Here is a 12,596-nt window from a genome sequence, read left to right on the forward strand (position 1 = left end):
AGACTGCATAAAATGTTGTAAGAAATAAACTGAGTAGGGAAAAATTTATTAGAGAACTGTTAAAACCTGAGTGTTTGTTTTTTGGTTTTTTTTTTTTTTTTTTAAAAAAATTTTAAAACCTGAGTTTTTTTTTTTTGTTTTTTTTTTTTTTTTTTTTTTGGTTGGGTTTTTTTTTTATCTTCCTTTTGATTATTTTCATTGCAACTAATGGAAAGAAAAAGAATATTAAACTAGCAATCTGATTACAACCCTCACATACCTTTGGTTTAGACCTAAACTCTTCCAGGTAGTAATACAATCTTTTAAAACCAGACCAATTTATTGAGGGTCTAAATTAATAAGAACGAACTTTTTATGAAAAGCTTTGGACAGTGCTTGGCATGACAAGAGGAGCCCATATATTTCTCCTAGGGACAACTGCGGATTATTCACCAGTTGTCCCACTAAGTTTTTTCACCCGCCCTGGCACAGCTCGGAGATTTGAGGCATTCGGCCCAGCGATGACTTTTACGTGGCCAACGCGAGCCCGAGTGTGACGGGACGGCCGGGTGCGTGGCCCCTGTGCAGGCGGAGAGCTCTTAGCACACGACTCCCGTCCTATCCAGTCGCCAGGAGACCGGCGTCCACTCCGCACCGCACCGGGGACAGCCCCCTCCTCGCACCATCCCTCCTGCCACTTTTTGTCCGGAGTGGAGACGGCGCGGCCGGTAGCTCAGGGAGGGCCTGGGCACCGCTCCCGCCCCCTTTCCTCCCCCGGCGCGGAGAGCGGGGCGCTCCCGGCGCTGCAGACCCCGGCGGCGGCTGCCTGGGCTCCCGCGGCGGGCGGGGGCGGTGCGAGGCGCGGTGCAGCGCGGCGGCGGCCGCGGGGGAGCGCGGCTGCGGCAGCCCCCGCCTGCTGCTGGGGCACGGCCGTGCTGGACGAGGGGAGCGGGCGGCGGTCCCGGCCCGGGCGCTCCGCACCTCTGCCGAGTTCGGCCGGCCCAGAAGGGCAGCCGAGAGTTCAGCATGCAGGAAGTTTTGAGGCAGCTCGGAGAGTAGCGCGGCGGCGGTGACCGCTGCTTCGCGTGCTCTGGGGTTTTGCGCTTTTTTTTTGCGGGGATTGTGCCTTTTTTGCCCCCTCCCCTCCCCTCCCGACCCCCGCCTACAACTCCCCCAAACACACAAGCAACCCGCAACAATCAAAAAGTCCGGTAAGGGGGAAGAGAACACGAGCGAGGGAAGCACCCTCGTCGGGAGAGGAGAGCCCGTTTCTTCGCAGAGACACGGTCCCGCTCTCAGCTGGTCCCAATGCAACTGCTCATCCTCCTCCTGCTCTACGCCGTCGTCTGTGCGAACTTCTGCAGCCGTCAGGGCACCACCGCCCCTGCCCAGAGCGGATCTATAAAAGCCCTGCGGGCTTCCAACATCAGGCGAGATGGTACGTGTCCTGCTGCTTTATTTATTCCCAAGGGCTACTTGTGCGGGGGGTAGCCCTTAAGCGCGCCTCGGGGCTACCGCTCTCCTGTCCCGGGAGCGAGGGCCGCGCACCCAGAGGGCGACTGGGGTCGGTCCGGGTGGGGTCCCGTCCCGGGGGGCTCAGCCAGGTCGTGGGGTCGGTCTCCGGGGTCCCGTTCCGGCGGCCGATCCGGGAGCGTATGGCCAGGTGGCAGGAGGGAGGTGTGGGCTGAGGGGGCTACTCTGCCCGGCGGCTGCACCTCCGGGCCGTCCCAAACTTCTCGGGGCAACTTCGGGGAGGTACCCCCAGCGTCCCGTCTGGGCTTCGGGGAGCACCTCGCCCCTGACAAGGCGGAGTGCTCGGTCCCGGCTGCCCAGGCGGGTCCCGCCGGGCATCCCTGGGCACCCCCGGGCCCGTGTCCCCCGTGTGCCTGCGATGTGCCGGCGGCGGGGCAGAGCGGGGCGAGCGGCGGCTTCGTGGCGTCTCCGGCCGCACGGCGGCCGCGGAGCGGGCTCTCATGGGCGGTGTGTCGGGGGCGCTGCCGTCGCCCCAGAGCTCCTTGGCCGGGAGCGGGATCGTCTCCCGGCCCTGCCACAGCCTCGCCGCCTTCGAGTCCTGTCGAAGGGCTGTCGGCGTGCTGCTCGGCGGGTTAGGGGACTTCCTCGAGCGGAGGATCTGAGCCCAGGGCTTGGTGTTCCCCTGGATCGGCTGGGCACTGCCCCACCAGGACTGGCCTCGTCCCTTGTGATGGCCGGGGACGCTGCGCACCCCTCAGGGCGGCAGCAGGCTCTCGGACACCGCCCGCCCCTGAGGCAGGGTGTTCTCCGCCTGAGCTCCGGTGCTGTTCCCTCCGGGCGCTGCGGCAGAGGATGTCCTGGACAGCCGAGGTGCTGCCCAGGGTCTGCAGCGCAGCAGTGCGGGACGCAGGTGCCTCCAGTGAACGTGGTCGTGTGCCGTGGCCCCACGGGCAGTGAACGGGGAGACTGCATGGAAATAGCGCTGCTGAAATTCACCTCTAGAATCCACGACTTTCAGTTTGGGAAGAGTGATGGGCCTTTGGCCAGGGAGCAGCCTGGAATGTTCCAGCCTCACGTGGGAGAGCTTGCTTTTGCACGGTGCCCTGTACCTGCTTAGACGACGAAATGCAGGATGTTCTCCTTGCAAATGAACAGAGTTAACATCAGTCTTCAAGTTAACATCTTCCAGTTGACAGCAGTTGTATATTTTATAAACCCTTTTCAAAAACCCAGGCCCTTGAGCCATTTCCAAGACTGTATTTGCCAGTGTTTATTTTCCAGCATGTATACAATGCATGTAATGGGTATACAGTTGATTTAGGAAGATGTTTTTGTTTAAAGTTTGGAGCCATATTGAACTTAATAATATTTTTTATGCCTTTCTAGTCACTGAAAGAGGACTTAGAGAAGGTGGAAGATTTTTTCATATAATGGAAATGTTGAGTGAGGAAGCAGGACAGAATTGCAGTTCTTTCTGACAGAAGTCAAATTTAATCTCATTAAAGAAAAAAAAAAGTTTGTGTTTGGAATAAAAGTACATATTTGTTATTTCTATTTCCTTCTTTAAAATGATTCTGTGTTCTATCAAGCTTCATGACTTGTTAGCCTGCCATCTTCATAGAAGAACTGAGACCATCTCTGAATAAGGCTAAGCAAGCTTCCATCCAGCTCAAACTTCAAACAAGCTTTTTCATTGAAAACTTACATACTTAGAACATCAAAATGTCTACTACTCTGATCATCTCTGTATAGACAATGAAGAAATCATTAACCCCTAATATAAATAAAGTTTTTATATTAGTGGAAGTATGATGGGTGTTTTACTCCTCAGAAGCCTTCCTGTGGTGAAATTGATTCTAGGACTGAAGAAGAGAACAAGCCTCTGAAATTATTACTTAATTGCTGTCTTCCTAGTTGTGATAATTTAACAATTTGATTAAGCTTTGCACCTTTAAAATTACCTGAGGCAGCTTGTAGTAGTTGATCTTTGTGGGTACCAGGTGGACTAACACTGGGGTTGTTGGAAGGTCTATGTGTAATTGCATCCTACCTTTCATCTTTGCTGGGACATGTGCTGGTGAGCCTTGCAGCCTACAGTGAATGTGCCCGTGCTAAAGTCAGACGCTTCTGCAATTCTTGAGTGGATGTTCCGAATGTACTGAAGAGGTCACAGGCTTTGATGGAGAGTACATGCAGACCCCTAGCATGCTGCAGCCTTGCTCTCTCCCTGTGCTTGGGAATCATGTTGCTTTTTCTCTGCAAAGGATGGTGTGTTCTGGTGTGGGGTTTCAATATTTAAAGCAGATCAGCTGCTGATCTCCCTGATTTTACACAAATGAAACTGTTGCTTGAGTTCCTTGACTGAGGGTCTCTATTTCTACAGCCAAAGGTTTTGAGCAGTATTCCAAATGTTGCATGCATGTGACAGACTCACAAGCAAATGCTTAGACCACAGTTGGCTGTAGGCCACTAATAGTATTTCTGTCTTTTGTAATTCGCAGTGGTGTTTTTGTGTTGTTTTGGTCTGAGGCAATTATATGGAACAGCATGAAAGACATGTGAGTTGTGTTGCTGAGTCAGACAGTACTTTTTGCTTTGTAAATATTTGCAGACATGACAATACAGAATGGGATCTGAGAGCATGCAGTACATTGGGGTAAATGTGTTACAACAGTCTCTCTCAAAACACACAGCAAAGATAAAAAGTAGTTTAATGTTATGTTCTGGGTTGATGATCATGATTATTAGGTTTTGAAATTAAAAGAGAAGAGGAAAAAAGGCCTATTCAGCTTCAAAAAAATATCTTGGTAAGTTCAAGACCACCTGCACATTTTATTAAAAAAAAGCAACCCTTTGAGTTCCAATTCCAAGCAGGATAGCCTAGTGGTACTGCATACACAGAGTTTAATATGGAGGCTTGGTCTTGCTTCTGGCCAGAACAAACCTTTGCAGTGTGCATGATTCAGTATTGCCTTTCTTCTTTCAGACTAAAAGAAGTTGGCCTATTTGTAATTGCTCTTACTTAAGACTGAAGTTGATCTGATAAGAAATCTATGGAGGAGGGCAGCTCATACAAAAATTGCCATTTAATGACTACCAAACCTAACCAGACTGTACTTTCTGCTGAAGATATTAAGAATATAAATAACTTGCTTCCAAGACATCCTCTTGTCCTAGTTGAAGGACGGTCATTGGTGACTCAGCAGTCCAGTGTAGCACTAATCAATTTTTTAGTGTCCTGGAGGTGCCAGAGACATTTATAGCACAAGTACTGGTATTCACTTAGAGTGTTTATTAATGCTATTAAGTTAAGTACTTTGAAGTCCATCAGAATAACACAGAGGTCTTCCAGATGCTTCCATTGTTCTATTTTGACTCAGTTTCCCAGTTTGCAGTATGCAGGTAATACGGCCTAATTACAAGAAGTATGATATTTTGCTTCTTCTGTTTTGATTGTTTATGTGTACTTGGAGATGAACAGTGGAAGATAAAAAGTGCTAAATAATATTATTTACTATATAATGTCTAACTGAAACATCACATGGTTTTTCTTATCAGTTATTGAACAAACATCTGCTTAGTATAGGGAAGTATGCCTAGGCTGTATCTTCAGACTAAGCATCACCATACATACTTTAAACTTGAAACTCCAGAGTTCAAAGAAAAAACAGAACAGACAGCATAGTGTCAGGTCATTTCAGTATGTAAACAACTGAAAGCCATGGAATCAGTATCTTCTGATGTGGGTTTGAAACCATAACATCAGATGACTCATGATAAGATTCTACACTCTTGTGGTTTTCATTATGAATCCAAAAAAACCTGGAATTTTCAAACTTTGCTTTGCTTGTGCACCACCAAAATACAAGGAAAATACTGTACTTTATAATTCTGGAGAACTGCCAATAGCTTTTAGCTCTTTAAGGCCTGGTCCAAATGGATGTATGCCATTAACTCTACCCTCTTCTTCCCTGTGTTGGCTGATGCCTAATCACAGGGAAAAGTATATGGTGATTTGGGCAGTATTCTCTCACCAAACAAATGTTAAGTGCCTGTTTTGGGGAGAAAATTGTGTTCTTTTCTGTTTTTTGGTTGTTTGGTTGGTTTTATAAAGAGGATAGATTTAGATTAGATGCTTTAAGGTCCCTTCCAACCCAAGCCATCTTACGATTTTATGGTATTAGGAGGAATTCTTTACTGTGGATGTGGTGAGGCCCTGGCACAGGTTACCCAGAGAGGTCTGTTCAAGGGGTTTCATCAGGCTGGTCTAGTGCAAAGTGTCCCTGCTCATGGCAGAGGGATTGGAACTAGATGACCCTCAAGGTTCCTTTCAACCTAAACCATTCCATGACTCTGTGATTTTATGTTTCTGTGATTCTATGAAATGTCTCTGGTATCACTAGTGATTTAGAACATCACTTTTGGAATGCACTTGCTGAGTTCTTTTATAATAGGCTTGTATACATTTTTAGAGGACTCTGGTAACATAAAATTGTGTCAACTGTAAAATGGCCAAAATAAATTGTTTTTTACAGGCTTTATTTCCTTGTTTTCTATATTTTGTATAGCAATATGTATTTCAGGCTTCATCAGTTAAAAAAAAAAAGCCTTACTAATTTCCCTGCAGTAATGCACTTTGGTCTACAATTATGTGACTTTGATGGTGTTTCTTATCTGTATAATTAACAGTTTGGACTGAAATATCAAAGCATATTGCATGAGAATTCCAACCCTGACTCAGCAGCAAGCAGCACAGAGGAATTCTCTAAAGGAACTTGAAATATGTTTTATCAGGTAGATGTATACCATAGTGTAAGTCACTATAAATTCTTCAGACAGTCTCTTGAAACTTCTTGGTTTTCATTCTGGGCTTTTTAAAGTATTACTGTGAAGCTGAATTAGGCCAGCTAATTCTTAAAGGGCTGGAAGAGAAAACTTAGTTGTATTGCTTTGATTTGTGGAAACTGGACAGTGCAGAAAATCTAAAATAATAATGGGAGTTCTTTTCCACTGTTGTGCCAGCCACATAGATGTTGTGTTTCATAAAACATCTAGGAATAGGCGTAAATAGAAAATTCACAGAGGATCATTAGTGCAGTAATATTCATCATGTGCTTAACTTTGACCATCTTCATAATTCTGCTAAAGTCAAGGGGTTCAAGTCATACAGGACAGTGTAATAAGAAAGCTCAAATAGCTTTTATGTAAATGAGGTGAGTCAAAATAACTATATATTTTTTATGAATCAAGTGTACCAAGGATTTGCAAAATTAGGAATCATAGAATTGTTTCGGTCGGAAAAGACCTCCAAGATCATCAAGCCCAGCTGTTTACTGAGCACTCACACAATTGGCCTTGGGCCCTCGATCCAGCCTGTCCAGATCCCTCTGCAGTGCCTTCCTACCCTGCAGCAAACCAACACTCCTGCCCAGCTTGCTTTTGTCTGCAGGCTTGCTGAGGGTGCACTCACTCATCCAGGGCATCAATAAAGATACTGAACAGGACTGGCCCCAGTACCGAGCTTGTAACTCCATTCAGCACCACTCTCTGGACTTGGACAATAGGATAGTCTTCTATACAGGAAATAATGCACCTCTCCTAGCCGTTTTTGCAGGATAATTCTGTGAGATATGGTGTCAGAAGCTTTACTAAAGTGTCTTGGCTGAGATGGAGTTAAATTTTCCCCACATCAGCCCTCAGTGCTGTGCTCTACTTTGGTAGTTAGGAAGGTGTGAATGAAACAGCAGTGTTGTGGCTACTGCTGAGCAGTGCTGGCACAGCACCAGGGCTGTCTCTCTAACATTCTGCCCCTCTCAAGTGGCTGGGAGTGGGAAAGGTCCTGGGATGGGGAACAACCGGGCCCAAATGACCCAAACGGGTATTCCATACCATATGACATCAGCTCAGATATAAAAGCTAAAGGAGGGAGCAGGAATGGGGGATATTTGTTATTTTACAGTGTTTGCCTTCTGGAGCAATCATTACATGTGCTGCAACTTTGGGAAGTGGCTGGATATCACTCCCTGATGAAAAGTAGAGAATAAGCTTTTTTTCTCTTTGTTTATATGCACCAAATTTTTGCCTTTGTTTTTTGTTTAGTGAAATGCCTTACATCAAGCTACAAGTTGTTTTCCATCTTACTTTCTCTCCCTTGCCCCACTGAGAAGGGGAGTGATAGAGAGGCTTGATGGGCACTTGGTGTCCAGTCAAGGTAAACCCACTACATAAAGTCCAGGCAGACCACATCCACAGCCTTTCCCTCATCCATTGAGCGGATCACCAGACCTTCTTCTGGTCGCAGAAGGAGATCAGGTTGGTCAATCAGGACCTTCCTTTCCTACAGCCATGCTGACTGGGCCTGATCCCCTGGCTGTCATGCATGTTCTGTGTGATGATACTCTGTTGACAAGCTGTGCTATGACTTTCCCCTGCACTGAGCTCAGGCTGATAGGCTGGTATTTCCCTGTATCCTTCTGGCCATTCTTATACATGGGTGCCACATTTGCTGACCTCCAGTTAACTGGACCTTTCAGATTTGCTAGGACTGTTGGTAAAGGGTGGAATGTGGTTTGGTGAGGACTTCTGCCAGCTCTCAAGACCCTTGGGTGGATCCCATCTGTCCCCATAGACTAATGTCTAAGTGGTGTAGCAAGTCACTGATAATTTCCTTTTGGATTGTGGGGGCTTTGTTCTGCTCCCTGTCCCTCTCTTCCAGCACAGGAGGCTGGATACCCAAAGCAAATTAATCTTACTATCAAAGTCTGAGGCAAAGAAGGCATGTGTAACTTCGGCTTTTCTACAGGCGTTGTTGCTATGTGTTTGTCAGTTGTATTTAGTCTATCAGAATAAAAAAGTATGTGTATATATATATATATGTCATAGGCATCAGTCTTTTTTACATGCATTTGCAGATTAAATAAAATTTTTATCTTTAGAATATCATCAAATGTCGCAAAATATTCACCTATCACAGAATCACAAAATATGTTTAGATGGAAGGGACCAAGAATGATCATTGAGTCCAGCTCAATGATTTTAATTCTTAAAAGTTTTTAGCATGATCCCAACCCCAAAGAAGGGGCTACCTGGCCTTCTCTGACTTTTGTGCACCTGCAGGGATTTGACATCAGGATACTAAAAGAGTCCTATGAAATACCATGAAGGCTCTGTGTTGGCATTCTCTGTAGTATGACTTTGCCTACTAATGCAGAGAAATTTAGTAGTAATCTTTTTAGTCATTTGATTCAAGCTATATTCAATAATTGCCTCCAAAATTCCACTATTGTATTTATGAGGTTGATTACATAATACCACATTTTGGATAAAAGAGAGCGCTTCTGGTGAGGTTCTCTTGGCTGAAATACTGGATTGCATAGAGTTGTTTGGCAGTTTGTTTCAAATCAGTCTCCTGTTTACAAAGCTAAGGAAGTGTCCTGTTTAGTGTGAAACTGGAGATACTTTCTCTTGGGAGTTTGGGTTTGGCTCTAATATTTTTGGTAGTGAATAAATCCTCCATGATCTTGAGCTTCCTATTGAACTTAAGTAATCTTCAGTTTCATGTTTCCTTTTTGATCTGTATCCCACACTGTGAAGGCCAACATCCCATGTTCCTGCTTTGTTAATTAGAGCTCTACATATTTGGAGATGGTGCAGGAGGACACACTTAACCTTCTGTTCAAACTTCATGCCAGTGTGTTTTAACCCTGCTGTGCCTTGGAACTTGATGTTGAGACTCTGTAAAACTATTTATTAAGCAGTTAGTCCTTGAAAAATAGCCATCTTGAATTTTGTTCCACTAAAATCAATGACAAAAATTCCATTAGCCTGGCACACAGTTCACATGAATTAGTACAGGATAAAATAAAATGTGTAGGAATTCAGTGATGAGTTTGTAATACAATCACTCTTAGAAATATTTAATTTGAAAAAGACCCTAAGATTGAGTGGTTACACCCTCCTTTCAGGGAGTTGTAGAGGGTGATAAGATCCCCCTGAGCTTCCTGTTCTCTAGGCTGAAAATCCCCAGTTCCCTCGGCCACTCCTCATCAGACTTGTGCTCCAGACCCTTCCTGAGCTTTCCCTTTGTTTCTCTTTGGATGTGCCTCAGCACCTCATTGTCTTTCTTGTAGTGAGGGGCTTGTATATAGTACTCAAAGTTAGGATGTTTGGTTAGTGTCCATGCACTGAGACAAACCAAACAAATCCTTTGCACTGATAGAGATGGAGGGGTAACTGACGTAGTTACAGATTGTGTAGCAAAAATACAGAACAAAGCCTTGTATTCAAATGTCCAGTTTCTTTTTCTCCTACTTTACGTGTCACCCACAGGATATCCTACAAGTGACTTCAGCTGCGGTACATTTCTAAACAAGACCATAAGGAAACCTGTCCATATTTTTTAGTGTCTTGCATTGTTTCTGCTTGTTTTTTAAAGAGGCTCCAAATGTAATATGCGGGGGTTTCTGTTATTGTTTCTTTTTGGATCAGTTGCAAAAGATTTTTCTCATAGTTGAATGCATTTCTAATCTGATGTGACTCACGAAAAAAGTGGATTGAGGATGAAGCAGAGACCCAGACTGGCTAGAGAGAAGGAATAAAAATAGATACACAGAAGGTTGATCACTGGATGTACTGTGAGATCTAGAAACCCTTTATGTACTGTTCTGCCCTTAATTTTTCAGCCAGTTTTCTTGAAAGATAAATCCTTTGCCTTAGCAAACCAGTGGCAGTAATGCTGAGTGAGAACAGCAAATAGGTGGTGATAGTGCCTTGGCATTCTTCGTGGAGATGGACCAACACAGCTTCTTAATCATGATTCCACAGCAGGGATAATCACTGATAGGAGTGATTTCACTCACACATCCAGATGTCAGTAAAAGGATTTAAGACCTCCTTGTAGAAGCCTACGGGGAATTTTCTCCTTTGAAATTGATAGAAAGCCCCAAAGTTATGGCACTGTTTCCCTTTGTAGATCAAGTTGTAAGCCTGTTCCCTTGCTCCATTAGCCACATTCATATTGCTTTGTTAGGTTTCTGAATGTTTGGCAGTTCACACAGGAAGATGCTGGATTGCTTCGTCGCTGACCATATGGTGTGACCTGGGGTTCCCAAACCCCCAGGTATGCATGTATCACTGCTACTCTAGTAAGATGTCTTTGAAATTGTGAGAAGGGGAAAGGGATTCTTTGGGTTTTTTTCATCCTCCTAATGGAAGAAAACTGTTCTGTACCTGAATAGGCTTGGCTTTATTTTTGTTTGGAATTAATACTTGTCACCCAGGAGAGCTTATTGACATGATATGCATTTCTCACCAGTTCCTGGCATTTATAAGATCCTGGAAAATTAAACTCTTCTTTGAAGCAAAATACAAAATTCTACCATCATATATAGTAGTGATCTGGCTGCTCCTAGTATGTGTGTGGACTGCTGCTACATAATTAGCCTGTGCAAACGTTTGAACCTCTAGAGTCAGTTCAGTGCAGATGCCCTGTTTACAGTATACTCAGGGTGTCTTGAGTGGTGCCTCCGAGAAATGGCTGCAGTGACATCCCCATCTTTGCAGAACCCTTGTGTAGTGTTAAGGTGAGTCTGTTCTGGGACCTGCATGGCAAAGCCTGATCTCCATACATACAGCCTTGCCTCCCAACAGACTTCAAGAAATGAGGAATTCTCTTGGCCATGTGACAACATAGAAACAAACATCACTCCAGAAATAAACTTACTTGCACCACAGAGGAACCTCATGCTATACTTTAGCATGCATCTGAGGACTGATCCTCTACCTGTGTTGCTCCCACACTGGCAAGCAAAGGAGGATGAGATGTGGATCAGTATGGCTGATCTTGCTCTTTCCCCAGTCTCCTCACCAGTCACAGCATACACAGTAAGCCTTTCCTGGGCAGTGCACATGCGTTTGACAATATTTTCCTGCAGGCAATATCACTGTATGTAAATTCCTTTAGTTTCAATGTCAGTGTTGAGCCCTGGCAGCTTGGAGAGGCAGAAGTGCCACCCACAGCCAAAGTGGCACATGGGCAAAGACTGGAGATCCTTATCAGGGTGCATCTGTCCTTAAAATGCTGTGGCCTTGCTATCTGTGCTGTTCTACCTCGTGTCTGCTTTCCTGCTCAGAGCTGCCACTGTTTTTGCAGACTGAGAGCCATATGCCATGCATAAGGTAAAATTACAGGCCACATGAATAGTCAGTTTTGGGGAACAAAGAATTACACAAAGTGACAGTGTGATGTCCTGTATAAAAATCAAATATCTTGGTTTTCACATGCTTGCCTGAATATGACTTCAGTGGCGTGGTAGTTAAATAGCAGTCTCTTCTCTAAAGAAACCCTGGAACAAAACAGGGAAAGCTATTATTCTGGTTTTGTTACTTTGCACTTTTGTTCCCTGGGTTTGGTTTCATCTAGTGCATAAGGATATAGAGGAAGGTCACGAAGAAGAAATCACAATGACTGGATATGTCAGTTCAGTTTATTTTTTTGAAGAATGAATTTAAAGGTCTTTTTATCAATGTGTGCAGGATATTTTTCAAGGCTTGCAGGAGCTCCCTTTTATTTTTGTACAGGGATCTTCTCTCAGGATTTGTCTCCAATGACTGTGCCATTTCCTGATTCTCCTGCTATCTTTTGTGCCATCACCAACCTTTGCAGGATCTAAAGTTAAACCTTGTCAAGCAGATTGCTTTTAAAGCTTACCTTAGGCAAGGGAAAAAGTGTCACCTGTTTTTCTTTCAGAAGTCAGACAAAATGTATTTCTATATATGCTTTTACAGTGAAGTGATTGCAAATTTACGTACATGTCATTGCAGTTTTGACAATGAATTGCTAGCACATCAATTTCAAAAAGGTATTTGAAGGTAGCTTCAAAGGTATTTGGCCAAACCAGAACAAAAATACTGTAAGCTGCCTTGTTTCATTCTAGGAAAATACTCAGCCTTGTCACCTAATGCAGCTTCTCCTTCCCTTCTCTTACCAAAGCTGGGATAGAAGCATTTCCTTCAGTTATTTATTATAAATCAGTATTTTAGAATTTTTTAAATTTTTATTTTACAGTTACTGTGGCTAACGCGAAACCTGTTCTTAAAAGACAAACCACTATGAACTACATTATTGAACAGTATTATCATTATCT

At 44.4% G+C, this 12,596-nt stretch overlaps 1 protein-coding gene across 4 annotated transcripts in view; it reads left to right on the forward strand.

Annotated features, from left to right (window-relative positions):
• The first annotated feature begins 309 nt into the window (after window positions 1-309).
• PDGFD (platelet derived growth factor D) overlaps window positions 310-12,596 on the forward strand; it is a 138,422-nt gene continuing 126,135 nt past the window's right edge. For 2 of the 4 annotated variants that reach the window (XM_041487342.1, XM_041487343.1), the window contains exon 1: window positions 310-1,417. In XM_041487342.1, the coding sequence (XP_041343276.1) occupies window positions 1,288-1,417 (130 nt within the window). In that variant the 5' untranslated portion in view covers window positions 310-1,287. The remainder of the gene's footprint in view (window positions 1,418-12,596) is intronic. The other 2 variants (XM_041487345.1, XM_041487344.1) reach the window with 2 other exon arrangements.

This window comes from Pyrgilauda ruficollis, unplaced genomic scaffold, assembly GCF_017590135.1.
Source record: "Pyrgilauda ruficollis isolate IOZ18807 unplaced genomic scaffold, ASM1759013v1 scaffold8, whole genome shotgun sequence".
NCBI lineage: Eukaryota > Metazoa > Chordata > Aves > Passeriformes > Passeridae > Pyrgilauda > Pyrgilauda ruficollis.